Consider the following 24,736-nt stretch of genomic DNA (forward strand, 5'->3'; position numbering starts at 1 on the left):
TTAGATTTCTTTCAATTCTTGCAAAATTGCTATGGAATAAATTGGCCAGGAATAGAAAAAAAAACTGATTATGATTATATTTTTTATTTCCTTATATAAAAATTCAATAAACGTTAAACCTAAAAATAAGTAAACGAATTTACAGTAACATAATTTATAAACTACACAAACTCATTAGAAGTTCTAAATCCGTAGTACAATAGTACAGCTACCAGACTGAGTCATGGTCGGTGGGAGGAATCGTATCTGCGTAAAGTTCGGGTTGGTGTATGACAAAGTTTTAGGAGAAAAGGAATGGAAGTCTTTGTTTGCAATTTTACGTAGTACGGATTAAGGGGTAAACAATGAATGGTTATTGAAATGCCGTTTTGGTTCTTGTAGATATAAAAAAACAGTCACCGACCATGACTTAGTCCGGCAGCTGTACATAAATATGATCAGTGCACATTCAAAATTGCATATTGCATTGAAACTGAAACAACTGAATGCAACTTGTATCTCACTGCTAGTCAATATGTTGATTAGGAAATGTAGATTTAGGAAGAGTCTTCTTAAATAATTGACTTGTGATTTGTAATAAAGGTAAATAGCTTTCGAAACTTCAAGTATAAGTCGATCCAAATTCCAAACTACTTAAAAAGTCAAACTAAAAAAGCTCATAAATTTAGTTTTTATATAACTTTTTGAAAGGCCAGTGTTACTCAACATTCTTTGAAGAACGGCCATAACATCAAGGATTTAGAGAGCTTTAAAAAAGCAAACTGTTACAATGAGAAATATAAAATAGTGGCATGGGTCCAGCCTCCCAAAGAGGTAAACACTCTATACACTTTTTTTTCATTCAGTCGTCTAATTTTTTGAAAATACACCGGCCTTTTTGTTGTAATTTTCTGCAAAAACTTTTTAACTTTCATACTTGCATGTATTTAATTCTTGTGTATGGAATATTTTGAATTATTGTAATATATTTACCCAAATGAATTTAACACAAATTATTATATTACTAAACATATATTTACTGCCATTTGAATGAATAATTGAAAAAAAATAGTTATTGTGAATGTTTATTTGTAGTCTTGAATAACTAAATCGACTTTATTGAATTTATATTTGAAAACTCTAGCCTAAAAGATGCATATTTCAAATTTTTAACTTAGTATTGAAAACACTAAAAAAAAAACACATTTTCATTCATGTTTTTTCAACCCTTTTTAAAATGAAATCTCGAACATGATCTGGAGAAATGTTAACGTAGCGTTGAAAACACTACCGGACTATTTCTGAAGACTTGTACATATAACAAGAATGTAAGAAACATATAGGTCTTTGCAATACACACTCTCAATAATGATTCTAAAAGTAGTGTTTTAGGATACGTTTAGTTTTTAGGGCAAGTTATAATTTAGCTGAACTGAGTTCAATAATAAATACTCTTGAATATCTATTGAACTGAGATCAGTTGAAGCATTGTAACGCTACGAATAATTTTTGAATCATATTAGTTTTGTTGTAACATGACTTGGTGTAAATTTTGATTGAAAGATAAATATAAAAAGGTATTAAACTATTAATTTTGTTTGTTGGACTGTTAAACAGCTTTTCAGTAATGTTTTTGAAAATAATTGTGGCGATTATATAAACATTTGTTTTTGTAAATATTTTTTGATAACAGAATATTTTTCAAGTAAGTTATCAACTACACCATTTTTGCAGTAATTAATGTTGAACTTGGTTTGTGATTGGAATGCCGGTTTGAAAACTTAGTTATTTATAACGTAGATTTCTCATTGAATATTTTATTCTCCAAACGTATCCCCAAAATTATTTTTTGTATGATTGTAATATCATAAAACTATAACTAGAGACTTAATAATTTTTATATTGATCAGGCAGGAGTTCTTATATACCAGCCAAAATATTTTTGTGTAATTCATATAATTGAAATTTTTAGGGTTTTCATTTTTGGTAATATTTATAAACGTTTGTCTGTTCTGTAGATATCACTGATAAAATGTTGAATGGGGTTTAAAATCGAACAAGTTTTAACAAATTATTGATGATTTCTTGAATAATCATTTTTGAACCATCAACTTTTAGTAATTATTTTCAATTTTTCAGGGACATCAGAGATTCATTGTAAAATATAAAAGACATTTTAGCTAATTTTCCATAGTTGTACATAATGAGTAATTTGAATTGTTTATACAATTTGGACCTGTAAATTTAGTACACCTCTTTGGTTATTTATTACAACTAAGTATTAAATATTATTTGTTAAATTTTATTTTAGCTCCAACATATTCTGATTTTTACAAATAAATGTTACTGATGAGTTTGTGTTTTCTTTCATAAAATTTTGTTTTCGCAGAATGATTATATTCAAATGCTGTAGTTTTTAACAATGAAAAATATTTTTAGGTCCTACAAGAGTAACTTGTACAAATATTTTATCTTTTCCGTTTTGTTTTCTCTTCACAAAATTATTTCGTTATTCAAAAAACTTTATTGCGAGATTTTCACTAATAGTTTTACAAAAAATATATATATATATATATATATATATATATATATATATATATATATATATATATATATATATATAATACGTATATATAAGAAGAGTAGTTTTTTTGGAGATTCGATCTGGTTAGAATAAATATTACTCTTTTTAGCTGCCCGAGCTTTCGCTAATGTTTATTAGCTTTATCGAGGGCTGTAATATAAAAAGGACATAATAAATATATATAAAATATAATAACGGATAAAACAGCATACCTGGGCTATGTGAGGATATTTAATTTGGAAATTAGCGAAAGCTCGGGCAGCTAAAAAGAGTAATATTTATTCTAATCAGACCGAATATATATATATATCTTTTGGGGCTCCTGGATGATGAACCACTTTCAGCGATCTTGTGTTTCCAATTGGGTCTGCAAATAACATTTAGGAAATTAACAGTGATGAGATAATCATGTAATTCATAAGCTTAGAGATGAAGTCATTGAAAAAGTTAACAGAAGATAACAATATTCTTCAGTTAATGACTGAAAAATATTTTTTTCCAGATCTCTTTTAATTTTTGATAAGAATAATTTATAGCAGTTTAAATTCATATGTGCGATCATTTAATTATAATGATAGTAATAATAATAATAGGTCTTTGTTTTCATAAAGACCTACCTATATCAGATATATACATAGAGTATCTCCAACAGGTGTTTCCAAACTTTTCCGTTTGATAACGGCCATCTTGTTGAAGCTACATCTGTCAAATTAGTTGTCATTTATTCAGTATGTTTTGCCATATCATCATGGACGTATATAACATTAAACAAAACGTGCCAATAACAAAAATTGGTGTTCTCCTATGGATATCTGCCGCACGTACCTACAAAATCGTAGGTCTCATGAGAGAACGTTTTGGTATTTTTACTAAAAGTTGGACATATCATATGCACCTCCGGAATATTTTTATTATTCCGACTCCCACTCCTGTGTATGTGTTTGTGGAGTTGCTTCCGGACCTTGTCTGCAGGTGGTACATATAATACTAAATCAACTGCAGGCATAGCTTATGTCTGGTTAGAATTTTTTTTCAGGAATATTCATACGGTTCACCCTGTCTGAAATGACATCCCAGCAATGACAAACAAGGAGCTAGTACTCCGAATCCGGTCTGTCGGCGCCGTCCTTTCATGAGTCTCGCCAATCTTGGAGACAGGAAAAAGTCACAGAGGGACAAAATCTGGTGAACACCGTGGCGAAGGCATGATTACGGTGTTGTTTTTGACCAGACGAATGAGAGAGGTGCATTATCGTGATGCAAGAGCCATTAATTGTTTTTCCACGATACCGAACGTTTTCTTTATATTGCTTCTCGCAAGCGGCACATTAATTCAAGATAATACTCCTTATTGACCATACTACCACGTAACAAGAACTCCTGATGTACTACGGCACGGTAACCGAAGAAAACTGTCAGCCAAACCTTGGCCTTTTATTGAACTTGGCGTGTTTTTGGTTTTGACTCCCCTGGGCTCTTCTATTGGGACGATTGGACTTCGGTTTTGATATCATATCCATATACGCATGATTCGTCACCAGTTATGACACTTCAATGCCAATCTGGACCGCTGTTGACGTCATTCAACAATACTTGAGCGATGCTAATGCGACGATTTTTTTGGTAAAAAAATAAGCAATTCTGACATAAACCTCGCTGCCTCATGATTTAACGATTCTCCATAACAATTTTCTTCACTTTCTTAACGTTTTCATCGGTTGTTGATGTGCTGGGGCGTCCAGGGCGAACGTCGTCATTCACACCTTCTCGATCATCTGTGAAAAGCTTGTACCACTTGTAAACATGTTTCTGACTCAGAATACATCGCCGTATGCTACTGTCCACACTTCAAGTGTTTTTAAGCACTCAAGCCAATTTTTTTAAACAAAATTTTATGCGAATTCTTTTATCCATTTTTTCCGATAGCAGAAAATCACCGAACAAGCAAAACACTTCTAACTTTTATGCCTCTCACCAACGAACTGAACATGCTAAACAGCTGAAACTAAACATATGCCCGAGACAAGTGTAGCAACATAAAAAAATCGCTAATCGAATCTGCGTAGCCCGCGAAATTTGGGCATTCACCTTATTTTTTCAACAATCTACGTGAAAGCACTGAATAAGTAGAATTCTGTTGGTACATAGAAGAAAATATTGTATGATGCTACACATGTTGCGGTTTTGTTAATTGTGAAAATCTACAACTCCTACTCACAATAAAGTGCTACTTGAAAAACTAGAAATATTTAATGCTTGGTACGATTTTTTCACTTACCAGTATCAGAAATATATAGTAACATATATAAAAGCATGGATTTCCAAATTCATATTATTTTGAAAAGCAGTATGAAATCAGTCTCGTGATGGTGTACAGCGAAATAGTTTGAACTATTTTCTGAAACCAAAATAACCTGAAAAAATATTATCTTCTTGAAATAATGAATATTGAGTTACACTCAGCTACAGTAACACTCCTACAGTATCACTGTAGCAGTCTGTGGTTATAGAAATTCAGAGGTTCAATTTGATATCATCTTATGACAGGGACTAGAACCTAACTCTACTGGGATAATTCAGATGAATGTATAAATCAAATGAAACTCTCCAATTCTATGAACAGATACAAGACACGGAATTAAAAACGAATTGCCACACATCACAGATTCACATAACCTCAATAATCATCCAATTCAAACTCCAAGTTGAATACAAACAATGTATGTATATCATGAGACATTTTTTATTCAAATCGAAATATTATTTTGAATAGTAGTAATTTCATTGAAATCGAAAAGAATACGCGACATACAATTAATGCATCTAACCCCCTCAATTGAGTCGGGTAACTTAGGCGCTGGCTCTGCGGTCTCATGTTGAGGCATGATAGAATTCAACAATGGAATATTATTGTGGAAAGATGGGAATTCAATCATTTACGTAATCTGTTCATATATTCAACCATTGTGTCTTCAATAATGTATATTTTGTTGGTGGATCTTTGTGATATACAGACGTGTATTCACTCCGTAAATACTTGACAGCAATCTAGCCCCCTAATCCCAAAGTCAAATTTTTTGTTCGAAGTCAAACTCCACGTTCAAGATGAACGTCCTTCAAGATCAAACCTCAGGCGTCCTTTGAGGTCAAAACTTAAGGTCACATATCTGAGACAGACTAGAATATCAAGGCAAACAGCCATGTTCAAGATTATATGACCTTGCACATAGCTCAAGGTCGTGTGACGTCAGTCAAGGTCTATACTAATAATGACGTCACAGTGATGGGGAGGCCCAGAACCGGCTGTAATTTCCTACTACTTACTAGTTCAGTAGTAAGTGCTTTCCAACAAAAATTCTCATTGGAATTTTTCGCTATTCGGGTAATAAAATTGATTGAATTTGATAGTCGATATTTTGTTCTTATATCGATTCATTCACCTAAGACTATTTCAGGAAATAGTCTCGTGATTTTATCATGCAGCAACATGCTATCATGGTATTGCTGACTAGCAAAGTTCTCGTAAAAATTGGAAATTCATCCATAAAATTTTGAGGCATACCACTAGAACCGGAAAATTTTCACAGATTTATGTCCATTTTTAAAATAAAAACTTATTTTTGAGAAATACAATTCGAGCAAACAGCAATTAATGAAAAAACTCATTATACTGATGGTTTGATTATGCTAGTTACTGTCATGGTATTGCTAAATAACAAAGTTTACTAAAAAAATTAATGTAATGGATAAAATTTTTAAGTGAATTGAAGGGGTTATATTTTTAGGAGTGATTAATTTTTGGGAAAGAAAGTTTTTGGCTTTCTACTACTCCATTTTGATACAAAAAAAAATTATTCTCTAATTCCGATGACATTCAAAAATCGTTAATTATGAATGAATTGTGTGTGTATTTTCTATAATGTTAATTTGTCCAATTTGGTACTGAAGAGCCTTGGGGCGAGTGTCTTAAGGCGAAACATCGGTGTATACCAGTGAGGGTGACAGTGTTCCATGTAAGTGCAATTTATTACCATTCATTAAAAGTAGAACTCATATGAATGATATCTGATTCCACAACGGATGTTTGAAATACAAACTGAGTAGAGAAAAGTATCTTCTGTATAATTCAGTGTTCATATAGAAGTATTTGTTTCGAAAGAATTTTTTTCATTCGTGTAATTCAATGTTTATATGAAAGTAGCTGTTTCAGGAGGACTTTCTCTCAGTTTGTGTCTGAAAGTTACTTCTTTGCATGATCTACACTTCCATGTATAGAGTTACTTATTTTCGAATTGATTACTTCCTTTCTGTGGAAGATTCCCTCATCCTTTTTTGTATCAAGATAGAGTAGTAGAAAGCCAAAAACTTTCTTTTCCAAAAATGTTTAAGTCTTGTGTCATTACTTTCGAAGAAACTGTTATTCAACAACGCAAATAGTTATTTTTTCAACACCGATAAAAATACACACATATTACACATCAATAACAACGAGATAAAAATGTATATATCTTTCTTCGCTAATTCGATACCGGGGAAGTATTGCTTGTTCTGAATTTCCAATAAGTAAAGAAATCTTACCTGTACAATTTCGCCCGAGCTTGTGCAAGACTACTAATATCATCCTTGAGGACATACTGTCGGACTCCTATCATGAAATTTTTGATATACTGGTCCCAACTGAATCCGTTACTCTCGCTTATATTTATTTCGAATTCCCCTCCATCTTTGGCAGTATCGATCGCATTTTGAAGGGTTTGCATCGTCGATACTTCAAAGTTCCATTGATTCGTGGAGAAAAAACTACCCGCCTGCAATGCTTCGTGAAATTTGCGACTTATCTTCAACATTCTGCAAATTCAAAAGAAATATTTAAGTATGGTTGATATTTGTTGAGGATTTAATTTTGAATGCATTGTTCAAAAAAGAAGCAATTTATCTAAAATAACATTTCAAGAATCGAAAATTTTAAAACATTTCTTAAAGTTTTGCTAATTGTTTTGAATTTTATTTATTCATTCCCAATAATAATAATATATATATATATATATATATATATATATATATATATATATATATATATATATATATATATATATATATATATATATATATATATATATATTCCTGAAATTGAGATGCTTAGGTACAGTCACTGATATCGCTGTTATCTAACTTCTAATGAAAATAAATTTTGTTACGCCGTTGGTCTCACTACCGCGGAGAACTGCCACTGAGCGCGGTGCTGTACCGTGACGTCACACCTTCTCCGCGAAACAAGTAAAAAGTTTCTCGAACAGACGAAGATCGCGTAAGAACTAGGTCGTGAAAATACTAGAATACGAATGATATATCTATGATGACTGACTGTACAGTAGGCTGTCTTACCACGTGATTCGCCTGAGTTGCCATATAAGTTCACAAAAAGTAAAATTCACTAAGTTTAAAGTTTAAAGTTAAAAGAATTCGAAATATTTATTTACTCGGAATTTGACAATATAAATTTAAATATATATAATTTATGAAATGAGAAGTAGGTTCATCACTGATAAAGTGGATTAAACAAAATTAGAAGTTTGAGAAATAAAATATGAAAAAAATTTTTACGCCGTGATTCATAAGAGAACTGTACTAGCGTATGCTTATGACGAATTTACGAAACAAGTAAAAATTTCTGAAACTACCAATTCAATAATTTTGTAGCATTTATTGTAAATAATATTCAATGTATATGATCATTCAATAAATAAAAAAATTGGTATCACTGATTCTGATTTCCTATAAGTTCACAAAAAGTAAAAACACTAAGTTCAAGTTTAAAGTTGTAACCTAGAAGAATTTTTTTGAAGACAAAATTGAGTTTGAAGCAAATTTAATTTCCTTCAAAAAAAAGTGGAATTCGAATGAAATAGAGTTTGAAATAAAATATGAAAAAATTTTAATTTTGATCATTTATTAAGAGTAACTACAAAATTTTAAATACCAATTCAATTTTTTGTAGTGATTGTAAATAATATTCATGTATGATCAAAAAAATTCAAAATAAATTGATCAGATTATTAACATTCACCTTTCCAACTCTACAGCTCAAACACTGTGATCGTTAGAGTGTGCTTGACGAAAATTTTTTTAAGCAAATTTTTTCTTTTCAAAAAAAGTCTCAAACCGAAAATCGAGTTGAAGCTGAAAAAATGCTGTGTTATATAGGGGAAATCAAATTTTTAATGAGCTCAGCCTCTGAGTGACTAAAATATTCAATTGAATTTTTTTTTCTATAATTGTCAGATTTACTTAGCACCGAAAACAAAAAAATCGACAAAAATGAAAATGTGTTTACGCAGATATTTTATTAATACTTTTCTCGGTATTCATATTTGTATCAATAGGATATATATATATATATATATATCAATCGAAATATATAGAATAATAGAATATATATCATTTATATATATATAAATTATTTTATATATTTATATATATAAATATATATATATATATATATATATATATATATATATATATATATGCAGTTTTATCTTCTTGTTTGTTCTTTTAAACGGTTAGGAATCACACGTTAAAAGGTAAGACCTCGTTAATCCTTAGCTCGCACAAGTTTCGACTTCTGAGGGTTGTCGTTCGTAGGGGTGCGACAGCTGGTTAACGGAAAAAAAAACAGATTAGTGCAGGTATTTGTCCTCTTCTTCTATCCGGGTGTCCCTTTAAATTTGTCTGTACTTGGGTTACACCAGGTAATATCCTTTGTATTGGTGTTTCTTTAGGTTCATTGTTTCTAGGAATGTGTATTGTATTCATAGTATATCGAATGTTAGGTCTTGTTGTGTTTTGATTTGTATTTGTTTCTCGATAAGTGAATTATGATTTTTGAATTTATGGATGTTTAAGTATTCCCAGATGTCCTTTCGGTTTCCTTTATTGACTTGTTTTATGAGTTTAATGTTTTCTCGCAACACACGCCATACAAAAAAAAACATAACTTTCCTCCACCAGAAAGTACAGTACAAACAAGTACAGTTTTTTCAGCTCAACAATTCAAAATGAAGTTCTTCGAAATCGGAGAAAAAATGCAAATTCTAGGGAGGTTTTTATCATCTCTTACATTCCTGTACATAACCATCTGAGGATTTCAACATGCAATATGTGAATTTAATGGGAGAAAAACCAAGCAGTCATCAGGATGAAAATTAGTTATGAAGGATATCATTGTTGACACTTTTTAGAATGTTTTGTTTTCCAAATTGATAATTTTAGAATAGAAAAGAATAGACATTTATTTATACTGAACAATAAACAGAATGGTTTCCACTTACATGATGTACAGTTTTTTCAAAAGTTCCTTACATATAGTATTCATTGAATACCATTGATACAGTTAAAATCTATATAAAATATTACAATATGAAACAGTAAATAATAAAATGGCCGTAAAAAGATTCAGGCACATTGAGCGTTCGGAGAAGTTGTCCCTTTGTAATACTGAATATATCCAGTTCACAGTTTCTCGCCATTGTTCGAAACATTGTTAAAGAGGAGACAACTTGTTTGAGATACGAAATAGATTGTCTCTTCTTCTCAGTCTTATGTCAGGTACAATAAAATAGAGAATTTCAGATACTTTCAGTTTTCAGAATGTTAAAAACAAAAATTACTTCCAAGGACTCACGGCGGTCTTTCAATAGTTGCATGTTAAATTCTTGTAATTGGCTAGAATATGATATAAATAAAGGCCAAACATTGTGTTTTATGAAAAAGAGTGTTCTTAATAATCGTTTCTGGACTTTTTCTATAGTTTCAGAATATAAAAAGGTCTTTGGATTCCAAATGACATAACCGTATTCCACCTTAGAACGAACAATGGAGTTAAAGAGTAAAAAACAAGTATCGTGATCTTAGATCACGGCTAGATCTTAAGATGAAGCTCATTTTTCTATAACATACCAAGTATTCAATGTGCCCAGAGAAACTGAACACACCAGTAAAAATGATCCCGAGATCTTTCATCTCATTGATTCTCTGTAAATTGGTATGATTAATGAAATAGTCCTTGATAGTAGGTGACTTCTTTCGTGTGAAACTCATTATTTTGCATTTAGCTTCGTTGAGAGATAGGTCAGATACTGAAAAGTAAGCAGATAGATTATTGAGATCATCTTGAAGCATATCAGAATCTTTTTCGCTTTCAATTCTTCTAAACAGCTTGAGATAATCGGCATATAGGAGAAATTGAGAATGCCCGATATACCGAGAAATGTCATTAACAAATAACACTAAAAGGAGAGGTCCCAAAATCGATCCCTGCGGAACTCCCGAAGTAGCGGTGAATTTGAAGGAAGATACGTTGTTAAACTGTACGAACTGTATTTGGTTGTACTCACATTGGTTTCTGTCCAGTGGTATATAAATAGATATCCAAAATAGCAGATGGAATGAAATGAAACAAAGTAGCGTAGAATATATGCATCGTTCTGTTGGTTCTATAGGTAAATCCTGGGTACCAAGTCACATACTTGCTGGGGTACTCGATAGAATATTTTTCAGTGAATTTTTTCATCTCGATCCAGGTTAATGGATTCGTTCGCCCACTTGTGCAGTTGTAAACTCTCATCGTATTCGACCTTGAAGAATATGTAAAAAGAAATTGCGAATACTTATAAAAATATAAGATGATGAACTAGAATGATCTAGAACTCTATTCTTGAAGGTGTTCGGAATTCTGAATGACTGCATATAGAAAATTTAGTAGGTAATTGATAGAAATATTTATTTTGCCATATTTCAGATTACCTCATTGCAACGGTATGCCAAGCTGCAGTTATGAGGGTATTAACAACTATATCGACAGGTATTACATCTATTTTATATTTCTCCTCACAAATTATGGATTTGATTGTACCTCTTCCACATTCCATGAATATCCCTGTAATACCACTCACGCTGTCTACCCACCCAGGGTACGGTTCTTTCCAGGCTGCTGTTACTGAAAAAGAAATGCGGAGACCGTCAGTAAAGTTTCAATTTCACTCACTATCATTTTGCGATAAACTAAATGTATCCTATGTTTCAGTTACCATCATTTTTTTATTAACTCTGATTTTCTTGTTCACTTTATACTAAAAGTTTAAATACTACCGATTTTGTGTGGAAAAAATAAGAAAATGTCTTGTACTATACAGGGTGTAACTGAATAAGTGTAAAACATTCAAGGAGGTATATGATGGAATCGGCCGATACTTGATGAAAATCCATAACTAACGTATTCCAAAAACACTTTATTGTGAGATTTTCACTAAAAATTGTACTGGTACAGATACGTAGATGATATCTTAGTATGTTTTACTGGTACAGATAGGCAATTAGGCAAATTCATTGAATATGCCAATTCCATCCACCCGTCAATAAAATTCACCACTGAGAGGGAGGTAAATAATTCAATAAATTACCTGGACTTAACCATTACGAAAAATAACAATAAACATGAGTTTGCAATTTTCCACAAACCATCGTACACGGACATTATCATACATAATTCCTCCACACACCCGTACCAGCATAAAGTTGCTGCATTCAATAGTATGCTTCACAGATTATTGAATATTCCACTGTCTGATAGGGATTTCCAGAAAGAGCTGAATTTGATCAAACAAATCGCGATTAATAACGGTTATAAGGTCGATATTGTAAGCTCCATTCTTTCCAAAAAACGACAAAAGCAAGCCATGGATCTGGTCTAACCATATTCAAGATGCGATAACGTTAGTTATAAGACATTGACATATGTGGGGGAACCAAACAGGAATATTGCCCGTTTTTTGAAGAAAGAAGGCGTAAACGTAGCTTATAGAACGAATAATAACCTAAGTAAATTTATTAAAAACAATAAGGACAAAACTTTGGTGTCGGATAGATCAGGAGTATATAAGCTGACTTGTGGCTCTTGTCCAAAACTGTATATTGGCCAAACAGGAAGAACATTTTTCCAACGAATTAAAGAACATAGGAGTAGTTTTGTAAATAGAAAGACCAATTCCACATTTGCAAACCATCTTTTAGCAGAAGGACATGAGTACGAGGTGTTACATTTAGAAGAGAAGAGTTTGAAACTTAATCTTCTAGAATGTTTAGAAATCAATAGATTCAGGAATTCGGGTAATTTACTGAATGATCAATTAGAACTCAATAACTCTCCGTTACTGAATATATTTTTTCAAATGTGAAATGGAACATAAGTGCAGGTAATTTAATTCGTTAGAAACTCAGGTAAAATATCAGCTACTGAAAATTCAGGTACTTCGATTTGACAGGTTTTTTTTAATTACTCACAATAAACAGATACTATATATATATACTTAGATATATATATATATATATATATATATATATTAGATATGTGTGAAGAATTAGTTTGAAAGACACGCCAGATGAAGCCATTGTATGGCGAAACACGTGTTGCGTTTTTGTAAAACAATTTAGTGAAAATCTCACAATAAAGTGTTTTTGGAATACGTTATTCAAGGAGGTGATTCCTCATCAAAAAAAGATAGGATCCTTCATATAAACTTCATTGGAACATCCCTTGTTAAGGTACAGCCCCTTAAAGGTGGTACATTAAATTTGTATAAACAATTTTTTTCACAAGCACTGAAAAAGTTACAATATTGAAATTAACCTGACGTTTTATACTACCAAAAAGACACTAAGCCAGTAATTTATATGGTTTACCCCATGATTATATGGTTACCCCCATGGTTGTAAGGGGAAAAAACGCAACCCCTAAAATTTATTTTCAATCTAACTTTTTGCCTTATTATTTGTTTACCATTTAAAAATTCATTTCCGGTAGCCTGTTTCATTCTAAACAAAAAATGTCTCTTGGGTTTTTTGCCCAAAATAAACTAGTTCGCAGCAAAAAATTATTTTACGAACAACTACAGAGATACATCGTCATGAATGCGAACTGGATTTATTGTTATTTTGTAGTTAGTACCTGCATTACACGGTTGAAGGGTAATGAACACACAACATGTAGAAATCATAGTAAATGTTCAATATGACTACCTTCAGACATGTGAATGATGTGAATTTTTTTTTTCAAAAAATATTTATTTCTTTATCAATTTCTATTTTGTCCTCTTCAAAGTAGTTCCCTTGGATATAATTCACTTGTGCCAGAGGTTTTTCAAATCCTCTAAGCAGTTCTAATATGCTCTTTTTGGTATGTCCTTGAGCTTTCTCAGAGATTCGGTTTTTATCTCCTCAATCGTCGCAAAACCGTGTTAGGAATCACACGTTAAAAGGTAAGACCTCGTTAGTCCTTAGCTCGCACAAGTTTCTCAACTTCTGAGAGTTGTTGTTCGTATGGGGGCGACAGCTGATTAACGGAAAAACAGATTTTAAAACAGATTTTTAAAACACCGTCGTTTCATCATGGGAATGGGAAAAAGTCGCAGGTTGACAAATCTGGTGAGTACGGTGGATGAGGCCAAAAAAATTACGAGCAAGCAAAACCTTGACATTTGAGCGAACTTGGCGTGGTTTATTTGGTCTTGGCTCTCCTGGGCTCTTCCATTGGGACGGTTGTACTTTGGTTTTGATGGCATAACCGTATAACCATGATTCGTCACCAGTTATGACCCTTTCAAGCAAATCTGGATCGCCGTTGACGTCATTTTATAATTCCTGAGCGATGCTCTTGCGACGGTTTTTTGGTCAAAATTCAGCAATTCTGGAACGAACTTCACTGCCACACTCTACATATCCAAAATTCACGAAAAAATTACATAGCATGAGCTAACTCATATGCCGACATCCTCATTCGACGATTCTCCATAACACTTTTCTTCACTTCCTCAACATTTTCATCGGTTTTGGATGTCCTGGGGCATCTAAGGCGAGTTTCGCCATTCATATCTTCTCAACCTTCTGTGAAAAGCTTGTACCACTCAGAGTACAATCACCGTATGCCACTCAGAGTACAATCACCGTATACCACTGTCAACATTTGAAGTGTTTTGAGCACTTAATTTCATTTTTCGCATAAAATTCAATGCAGACACATCTAATTTTTATACCTCTCAGCAACAAACCAAACATGCTAAACAGCCGAAATAGTGAACATATGTTCAAGACAGGTGTATCAACATAAAAAATGAAAACATCGCAAATCGAATGTACGTAGCCCGCAAAATTTGAACATTTACTTCATCTTTTGAACAGTACACTACATATTCAACTAACATATTATTGTAAATCATGCCCAAAAGAAAATAACGCCGGTCGGCACTGGTAACCATAAACCAAACGTAACGTAGCTAAGAGCGCGCGAATGCACGATGATTCCCCGCCACTCGAGAAGCAGCGAGAATAATGCTACCGACTACTATCGATTACGATATTTATATGCTAGCTTCGAGCATATCGACACAGTCAAGTGGAAGCTACAGTGCGGGACGCGAAGTGATCTAGTAAGACGATAGACGTTCAAATAATAAATTTTTAGTTGAAGTGTTTGTTGTATTTAAAGTGAAATGATGTTAAGTTTAATAATTCAGTGTAGTCAATTATTGGTGAACCCACGGGAAAAAACGTAACAATATTTTCCATATTTAATATGTTTTGATTTAAAATTATGACAATAAATTTTATAAATGAGATCCCTCTTTTAGGTAGCGAAATATCTCAGTTTGCTGAACCTGTAAAACCCCTAATTTTTCATAAATTTAGTTTTTTTGGATACTTACTAATTGATGGCCGAACTATAGCAGATGGAATGGTATCAGAACTCTTTTGAACAATTTGTTCTGCCATAGCTTTCGTCAAAGTGTATGTGTTAGGATGTTTTCCCTGAAAATTAACAAAACAAACAAAGTTTATACAAATTAGTGTTACACTTAGATGAAAAAAAGGTTGAATTATGATGGAGGTATATTGGCGTTATATTATCTCGGACCATAATGCAGATGACATCAACTGTTTTTTAAATTAGTTGAACTCGAGCGAACCAATGATTAAATTCTCGTTAGAGAAGGAAGTGCATAACCAATTTTAATTTTTTTGAAGTGACACTCACATTTAGAAGAGATAGATAACAAAGTCGGGCAGCATCATCTAGTAATCGCTCACGCGAGAAAACTCTTTTTCGAAACGTAAGCCGTTTTGAAAAAGCTGAATATCAAAGTTTCATTTTTTCAATCATTCATTCCATTCGAAGACAAAATTCATAAATACGACAAGTTGTTGACTAATTGGACTCTTCAAAGGTTCTATACGCAGATGACTTGAAACTCTATCACAGTATAATATGTTCTTATGATTGCGAACGTTTCACCCTGAATTTGAATTGTATTCCTGAGACAATTTAAAAAAAAAAAGAAAATATAAATTTTTTGCGTTGTTGAAGTGTACCCTTTTTACTCGGAAAAGTTGTGGGAATCAGGTTTTTTCATGAAAAGTACCAAAAGTTCACTGTGAAAAAAGTTAGGACAATTTGAAATAAATAATGACAGCGTACGCAGCGTCCTCTAGATGTTACATGAAAATCAATATGAAGTTCAGTTTTCTCACGTCAAAAAAATCTGGCACCAAATTTCGTGCAAATAACTCATTTTTTGCAAAAGCTATTTTTAAAAACAAGCAAAAAAAATCAATTTCAACACTCTGTATCTCCGAAAGTAAGCATTTCCGGACACAAGTTTATATAGACTTTTTTTTTAAGGAATACGTCACTTGAATATTTGAACTTACTTATGTTACACCCTGTATAGTGTCGGAATAATAATCTATTTCTCAACATATCCAAATGCAATGTAATGTCATACTCACTGAAAACGAATCTGACATTACACAATTACGTCATAAACAATCAAGTTCTGGAGCGTCCTGACGCACTGATCTAGATCGATTCATCCCTCTTGCCAGATTATACAAATTAAAAGACATTTCTTAGCTAACTGACAGTTCTGTTTTTCATTTATTTTTTTATATAGATTCACAAATTATGTTATTAGTAATTAGATTTGTAATGTACCCTTTTTTGTAATAAGATATATTATTTTTTAGTTATATTTTAGTTAGTTTTATAGCATATCTAGTAGAATTCTGGTAAGGCATACCTATGTCCTGAGTGAAGTTACTTCAATTTTCAGAGGAATAATCCCTTCATTTTGTTTTAGTAGTTTATCCATAGTTTTCTCATGGTTATAATTATATATTTCTTTCTCTTTTATATAAGGTAAATAACGTTCAGTAAATAATATTGAAACTATTCTTTTATTTATATTTTGTATAGGTTAAACTTCAGTATTAATTTTGTTCATTGTCAATCCGATTATTCCGCCAACTTTACTCATCAATAAAGTTGGTTTGTGAAAACTCTGCTAATATTATTTCATTCCCTCAAACCCCTAAAAGACCACGCATTTAAGCCGTGGCCGAATCCAGTCTCTGGAGATATAATTGGTGGCATTACCAAGCCATTTTTCTACGAAGATTAGAAGGTAGGAAAAAATCAGCTGTTGACCAAGTTGCCTAGTAATTCTCAATCCTTGTGATCAGGATGGATTTCCAACTTTTTCTGGCAGCAACTCTCACACTACCAAACTAAATTAAAAAATAAATGCATTTGGCTGAACCATTCCATATACAGGGGGGTTTATTTCTCTGGTGCGCGTAAACTGAGATGATTATTATATATTCATTAGTAGTACTTATATAGGGATCGCCAATTCAGACCCGACGGTCATTTATTAGATTTTTTCTATTTTGTAATTGAGTTCATCCTGTAGAATAGTGTATGAAATGAATAAATATATGAACATTATGCAGTAACATTTCGAGGTGAACTTTTCGAATTGCCCTATATTACAATAAGGCAGATTCTTGATTGAACTAGATTCATTTATTTTTGAGATTGTGGAAGGTTGAAAACCTAGAAAATAGGTTTCGATTGTAGAACACATTCACAAACTCCACAAAAATTGAATGTTTGAGCCGGCATTCTTATTAATCATATTGTTAGACCATTCTTCATTGAAGTTAATGTCAATGGAGACATATACTTACATCTATTACAAGACTGTGTAGATTCTATAATTACACAAATTTTAAATAATGATGACAATTTATTAGAAAATTAAATAACTTTCCAGCAGGATGGTGCACCTCCACATGGTCTGGTGAGATAGTTTTTGGACGAACGTTTTCCAATGCGTTGGATCGGCAGAAGGTGTCCAGTGAAGTGGCCAGCTAGATAACCTTATCTCAAACCGATGGACTTATTTCTGTGAGGACACCTGAAGTCGAAAGTGTACTCTACTAAGCTCACAAATCTAGAAGACCTGTGACAAAGAATTGTTCGGGAATGCCGATTGCTGACTTCGGACATCTTGAATAATGTACGGCACGCTTTCGAGAGTAGACTGTATTATTGTATGGAACTAGGTGGAGGTCATTTTGAAGAATTTATCCGTGGATTTTGTTTCCACTGATATTATTTGTTGTTAATTTTCTCATTGAAATTACAAAGGTAATAGAGGAACAAAAGACCTTTCAAATGATGTATCACTCGACCCCCATGCCATTGAAAAAAATAGGGGGGGTAGTTGCTGAAGTTTCGGGTATAATTTTCATATTAGAATTAGTCTCACTAAAAATGAAAATTTACGTGTTCTCTGAAATTTTCGATTACATGTCCGTTTCTGACTTACAGGGGATGTCAATTTTTCGTTGAAACGCCCTGTATAATAAGGAGGGGGAAAGGGGATGCTTTTTTCCCAGATTTGTGCGTGCTCTATTAAAAATTTTTCTCAAAATCGAAAATCTTCGTACCCGCCACTGAATAGATGGGTCAAGAAAGAAAATAAAATATATTCTATACTCACCAAAACTTTCTTCAGCAATATATCGATTGCTCCTTTTGGGAGAATATCAATACAATTTATTAGAGAATCAGGATTGTAAGGGAATTCGTAAACGAATTCTTCGATGTTCTCTTTATCTGCGTTACTAAATGCGGTTGAAACATATACGAAGCTCTGAAAAAGAATTGAAGCAAATAGAAATTGAAGATAACTTTGAGAATTCAGAATGATTTTCCTATGGTATACAGTAGATATAATTAGCCATAATGACTGTTAGGTTGTTTCAAAAAAGTTTTGTCCATTTCAATATCATGTGTTTCTGTAGCTCCATATCTCCATAAATATTTATTTTCCTGTGTCGTGGTGTATACTGATCGAAAGAGAATTTTGTACTCTATACATTGATGCCCTCACCCTCAACGACTGATGGAGATCCTTCTCTACAGAGGCGTAAAGTTTAAGATCATCCATATAAAACAAATGGGTGACCTTGTGCCTCCGGTTTCCGGAGGTGCCACAGTCATGCCCTCCAGTATTTCTGAGCGCAACGGATAATGGCAATAGTGAGATGCAGAAGAGAAGTGGACTGAGGGAATCGCCCAGAAATACACCCCTTCTGAAAGTCACACACACTGTTTGGACTCAGAGTGTTGTTCAAGGCATACCACTATTTGGTTGGGTACCGAAAGGTATCTTAGTAAATGCAAGATGAGCTCATGCGATGTTGTATCAAATGCCTTGCGGTAATCAATCCAGACCATAGAGAGTTTATGCTCATACTATATCTTGTGTTACACATCTATCGATGGCTGGTTCTCTTTACATCCAGCGACTCCTCTCTTCGACCCTATCTGCTCATATATCCGTTCGAACAATTGGTCAACTGCGGTGAGTATTCGTGTGTATAAGATGCAAGTAAACCACTCATACCACGAATTTAAGCATGTTATCGGTCTGTAATTCTTAGGAATCGACAGATATCCGCTTTTGGGGATGAGAACGGTCCTCCCCTCGACAAACCAATTCGGAATCGGGTGCTCTCCGTCCAGCCATGAGTTAAAAACTCTGGCCAGATGGCGGTGGATGCTTGGTAGTTTTTTCCACCAATATGTGTTTAGCCCATTTGGGTCTGGAGCAGCAAAGTTCTTGGAACCCACAAGGGCTCTTCGGACGTCATCCGGGATTATCTGGTTGCGCAGTTCATTGAGCTCAGGCTGTCGAAGCTCACTGATAAAGCTTTAAATTGCGCTAGGGCTGGAGTGTCAAAGTTGAGTGGCTGCGGGTGTTCATAGATGTCTTTCCAGAAAGATACCACCTGATCAGCGGTCGGCGGATTATCCACAACACGTGGAGGCTCCTGGAATAAGCGAGAAGGTTTCTCACGAAAGGTTTTCCGCGATACTTCTCGCTCGCCTCACTAGTGACTTCTTAGCAGCCACTAGCATTCGTATTCCATCAAGGCAGTGCTGTTTGTTGGTCAGCAGTACGGTTCAACTTAAAGTGTGATGGATACGTCGTAGTTTGACGTCTATTCGCCGCACTGTAGGTGTAAAATGCCTGTTGGCCGCCCTGTGATCCATAACACATTGGATACAAGACGCCCATTGTCTCGCCGACGTGATCTGAGCCTCCGTCTTGTATACAAGCCGTTCAATTTCCGAACTACCAGGCCAGGATTTCGTCCTTCTGATTCAGAAAGCGATACACGGCGGTGTTGATTAGCCAGATGTTAACCTCTTCTGTTAGAACACTTTGAACCTCCGCTCCGCATCCAAACAACTCAGTTCTTGTGGCTTCAGGGGCCTTATTCTGTAGAGCGCCCTGCGTGTTCTGATTGTCTCCATTGTTGGCATGTTGCGAGTCTCTTCTCCAGCTGTGCAACGGGTGGTAGAACTGTCTACCGCTTCGTTAGCAGGCTGGAAAGGAGCTATAAATCCTTACCGCCGAAGATAGGATACGTAATCCCTAGGACTTTGGGCGCAAAAGGCGACATGCTTCGGATTTCGCGGGCTCACTACTTTCGTGACAATGCACAAGGTCTTAGTTCAAAGCTTCCGTTATCATTGTCAGGGTTGTCATCGGTAGGCAAATCATCGTTATGTATCCAATCACCTTGCCTCTGACCCCTCCGAGCGGGTCTATTGTGGGGGCCTCTTTCTTGATTCTCAGGAGCCAAGTTTTGGGTCTACCAGGTTATTAGCCCTGTAGACCCACGGCTGGCTCGGAGGGAGGGTGAATAGTGTTCTTTCTCCCTGGTGTTCAAAGCCGGTCCGGCTTGAAATATTCTTCAATACAAAAAATAAATTAAACAATATGATATATAGCGGTGAATTGACGCAGTGGTCGTGCGCCCGACTCACGATTGGAAGATCGTGAGTTCGATACCAACCTCGACCAGATATTTTTCTCGAAAGAATTTATCTAGTTGAAGTTGGGATGATTCTGCAACGTCACAAGGCTGGCGGACTGCGAATAGTCATGATGTTCCCTAAGTGGCTCGGGGAGTTATTAACATTGCCTACCCAGGACACGAGGCTAATGCCCAATGTAGTCGATGTCGATGATACAAAAAAAAAAAGAAATATTCTTGTACGTATTGTTGAAGTGAATTTATGTCAACAATGTAATTTTACTATCAATTCTCTCCTTAACAAAAAAATCTCAGAAATCTACTTCAGTTAATGAGGAAAATCATTTATTTTGTAAACTTATTTTTGGATAATTTGAGTACTTACTTAGTAATTTTATGTTTTTCTTTGCTAGTTTTCAAACTTATTAAAAAATAAATTGTTTTCAGTAGTTACTTTAACTATTGATTCACTGAACGAGATATACAATAAAAAATTATTGAAATTTTCTCACCTTGAGCTGTTGCATTTTTGCGCAGACTTCTAATACTCTTCTTGTGCCTAAAGAATTATAAATTATGGCATTTTTCAAGTCTTCGTTGAATCTGTGGAAGGTTATTGTATAATAATGGGATATTCAAAATATATTTACATTAATTAGATTGATAATCTGAACAACTTACTTTACAGTTGCTGCTGAATGAAAAACTATATTCGTTTGCTCTAGTATTAGAGAGAGTTCCGTTGTGCCCATTCCTAAGTTTTGTAAAGAAATATCTCCCGATACAGGTTTTAATTTTTTCAAAGCGTCCGGATTATGTTCTCTCACTTTATTGAAAACCTAAAAAATATATGAGGCTCTCATACAGTACATTTCTTTAATGTCCCCCCCTTTTATTTTTTGAATGGGTTAACTCAAAAAATTAAAATTTGTGGAAATGAAATGAATGCATGAATACTTTATTTTGAAGATGAAACTTTCAAGATGGGGACTGGGCGCTATCTGAGGAAAAAAAATTGAGTAGAAAGGGGGGTCTTGTGACACATCATTTTGAAGCTCCTGACGAATACTTCACAACCCTAGAATATGAAGCCAATATCTTCACCTACTACAAAATGGCGGAACATTTAATAATTTCTTGAAGACAAACACATTAATATAGATATTTCTAGAAATATTCCTTTTTGTCTGCCATATGGTAATTCCAACAACCCGATAAGGTTTGTTGATTTTTTTTTGTTTCAGTTAGAATATTCTCATTTAGTTTTCGGTTTTACTAGTAGAAAGGTATCCCGTCAAAAATCTCTAAAATAGTCAATTTTCATCCATTGAAAGAAAAAATTGAAGCGATTTTTATTTACGGTGCGACGCGTAACTTTTACGAGACCGAAAGGATTTTCAATGAACGTTTTCCGAATCGTCCTATTTGTAGAAAATATTTGAGGTGTATCCAAATTCACAACTACCGGTAGCGTATATAACAAAAAGCCCCCAGGTCATTGGTCCAATCCAGAAGAACAGCAAGTGCAAATAATTGATGAGATGGTAGAAAATCTTGAACAGTCTACTTATTCTGTCGCGAATTTTTGTGAGGTGTCTCCTTTTACTGTGTGGAGACTTTTGGAGAGAAATAGGTAACATCCATACAAAATGAAAACGTTTCTGTTTAAAAATATGTTTTTCCGTTAATCAGCTGTCGCCCCCATACGAACGACAACTCTCAGAAGTTGAGAAACTTGTGCGAGCTAAGAACTAACGAGGTCTTACCTTTTAACGAGTGATTCCTAACACGGTTGCAGAATCATCCCAGCTTCAACCAGATAAATTCTCTCGAGAAAAATATCTGGTCGAGGAAGGAATCGAACCCACGGTCTTCCGATCGTGAGTCGGGCGCACTACCACCGTGGCCAATTCCACAACGTTACACCAATTAATTGAAGATTACCCTGATCGAAGAACATAATTCTGCGAAATCATGACGGAAACCATTGCAAGGCATCCTACCTATCTCCACAATATTTGTTTTAGTGAAGAATGTATATTTTATTTAAACGGCAATGTTCACAGACAAAATTGCCGTTATCGAAGTGACATCATCCCTCACGTTTTCCAGGAAACACATTCCCAATATCCAGAAAAAAATTAAGGAAAGGAGTAGGATTGCCGAATATTGACCCTCTCATCACTGAAATCGTCGAAGCGAATCCTAATGAATTCGATATGGATATTGTATTCCAACAAGATGGAACACCACCACATTACTCCAGACAAGTAAGAAACTATACTATTAGTCCTAGTCCTACAGAATAGCCAGCCCGCTCGCCAGATTTAACACCTTTGGACTTTTTTTATGGGGCTATTTGAAACAAAAGTTGTACGAAAGTGAACCTGCTTCAATATTGGATATACGGCAAAGAATAACAAATATTTGTAGAGATAATGACGTCCCTGTGTTCGAAAATGTTCGGCGTGAAATATCGGATCGGCTGTTCATAAGCCAAGAAGTTCAAGGCAACCATTTTGAGCATCTTCTGAACTGACCTCAAGCTTATTACCTCATATTATGTAGTTAAATGTCAATGTTTCAGACAATTATTAAAAGTTCCGCCATTTTGTAGTAGTTGAAAACATTTACATTATATTCTAGGGTTGTGAAGCATTTGTCAGGAGCTTCAAAAAGATGTGTCACAAGACCCCCCTTTCCATTTTTTTCCCAGATGACGCCACCAGTCCTAAATTCACACCATCCAGAAATGGGCCTCATCGTTGAAGATGATTTTTCGATGAAAATCCGGATCATTTGCCAACTGCTCCAGAGCCCATTTAGCCATTACACGTCGATGTGTATGGTCGTTTACCTTCAGTTCCTGGGTCAGTTGAAAATTTTGTACGGGTGGGGGCCCAAGTTACGATGCAAAATTCGCTAAGTTGTGGTCTGCGAAAGGCCTAGTTCTTGTGAGAGACGCAAAATCGACTGCCTTGGATTGTCCTGTACACTCTCACAGACAGCGGCGATGTTTTCAGATCTTAAGTTCCGTCAACGTAAGGGTGTTGGTCGATCGTTTATTGAATCAGTGGATTCGAATCTATTCACCACATTGCAAATAGTCCTTATGGTAGGATGATTATGGCGACCGCAAAAGGGGCGAAGCGCGCGGTACGTTGCCCTAACAGAACACCCATTTTCTTATTTGCACGTGTTGTTGAATGCTATAGCCGTCCAAGGTGATTTGGCAAAACTGACTGAACAAACGACAACTAATTCGTTAGATGTAGCTTAAATAAGATTGCCGTTATCAATTCCCAATGTTCGGAAGTTCCTGTTTGATGACTACAGTATGACAACGATTTTAGTGTTTTTTTCATGTATTGCCATACAATGGCTTCTTTGGGCATGTTTTTACTGCAAGTCACTTATACGCACAGTCATACTGTACTGAAGAAGCCAGTGTATGATGAAACACGTGTAGCGATTTTGTAAAACTTTTTAGTGTAAACCTCATAGTATAGTGTGTTTTGAATACATTAAATAAGAAAAAAAGCAGATGTTTGAAAATGACACTTAGAGGATTAAAGGATTTTAGGAAATATTTATTTCCTTTTACTTACAGGATTGTTCCACAATTCTCTCAGTCTCTCCTGGACGGCTAATCCCTTTTTTGGTCTCATCAGTAAATAAATCTGATTCAGATCCGAACATGTTCTAAGAAGTTTTTCTATCAACGCCTTTCCAACGAATCCTGTTCCCCCTGTGACGAAAATATTCGAATTTCTGTAGAAATCTCCAATGTTATTGGTTGTTGTATCTAGTTCGCAGTTATTATTGAAGTCGTTATTTTTTTCATATACCCAATTTCGGTTATTCAAAATATATACGCTGTTGGACGTCATGGTGAATCTTGAAAGTAATAAATTCGTAAGTATTTAAAAACCAACTAGCGGATCAAGTGGA

The 24,736-nt window shown here is 34.3% G+C and overlaps 1 protein-coding gene across 1 annotated transcript; it reads right to left on the reverse strand.

The window, feature by feature from the left end:
• Window positions 1-7,113: 7,113 nt before the first annotated feature.
• Window positions 7,114-24,675, reverse strand: LOC141486985 (putative fatty acyl-CoA reductase CG5065). The gene is made up of 8 exons (XM_074185587.1): window positions 24,394-24,675; window positions 21,467-21,624; window positions 21,298-21,388; window positions 18,457-18,609; window positions 15,319-15,421; window positions 11,366-11,558; window positions 10,957-11,196; window positions 7,114-7,411 (listed from the first exon to the last, which is right to left on the reverse strand). Exons 1-8 carry the CDS (start codon window positions 24,673-24,675, stop codon window positions 7,138-7,140), a joined length of 1,494 nt encoding a protein of 497 aa, XP_074041688.1. The 3' UTR covers window positions 7,114-7,137.
• Between the last annotated feature and the right edge of the window lie 61 nt (window positions 24,676-24,736).

This window comes from Leptinotarsa decemlineata, unplaced genomic scaffold, assembly GCF_025532065.1.
Source record: "Leptinotarsa decemlineata unplaced genomic scaffold, Ldec_3_MD MMD2_tig00027589_RagTag, whole genome shotgun sequence".
NCBI lineage: Eukaryota > Metazoa > Arthropoda > Insecta > Coleoptera > Chrysomelidae > Leptinotarsa > Leptinotarsa decemlineata.

What these genes read in the sequence shown, in the direction of transcription:
- LOC141486985 (XM_074185587.1), bottom strand. Translation starts at nt 24,675, where the DNA reads ATGACGTCCAACAGCGTATATATTTTGAATAACCGAAATTGGGTATAT. An exon ending in GAGAATTGTGGAACAATCCT is followed by an intron (nt 21,625 to 24,393) that starts GTAAGTAAAAGG and finishes TATATTTTTTAG; the next exon opens with GTTTTCAATAAAGTGAGAGA. An exon ending in ACCACTGGACAGAAACCAAT is followed by an intron (nt 7,412 to 10,956) that starts GTGAGTACAACC and finishes TTGAATTTGCAG; the next exon opens with AATGTTGAAGATAAGTCGCA.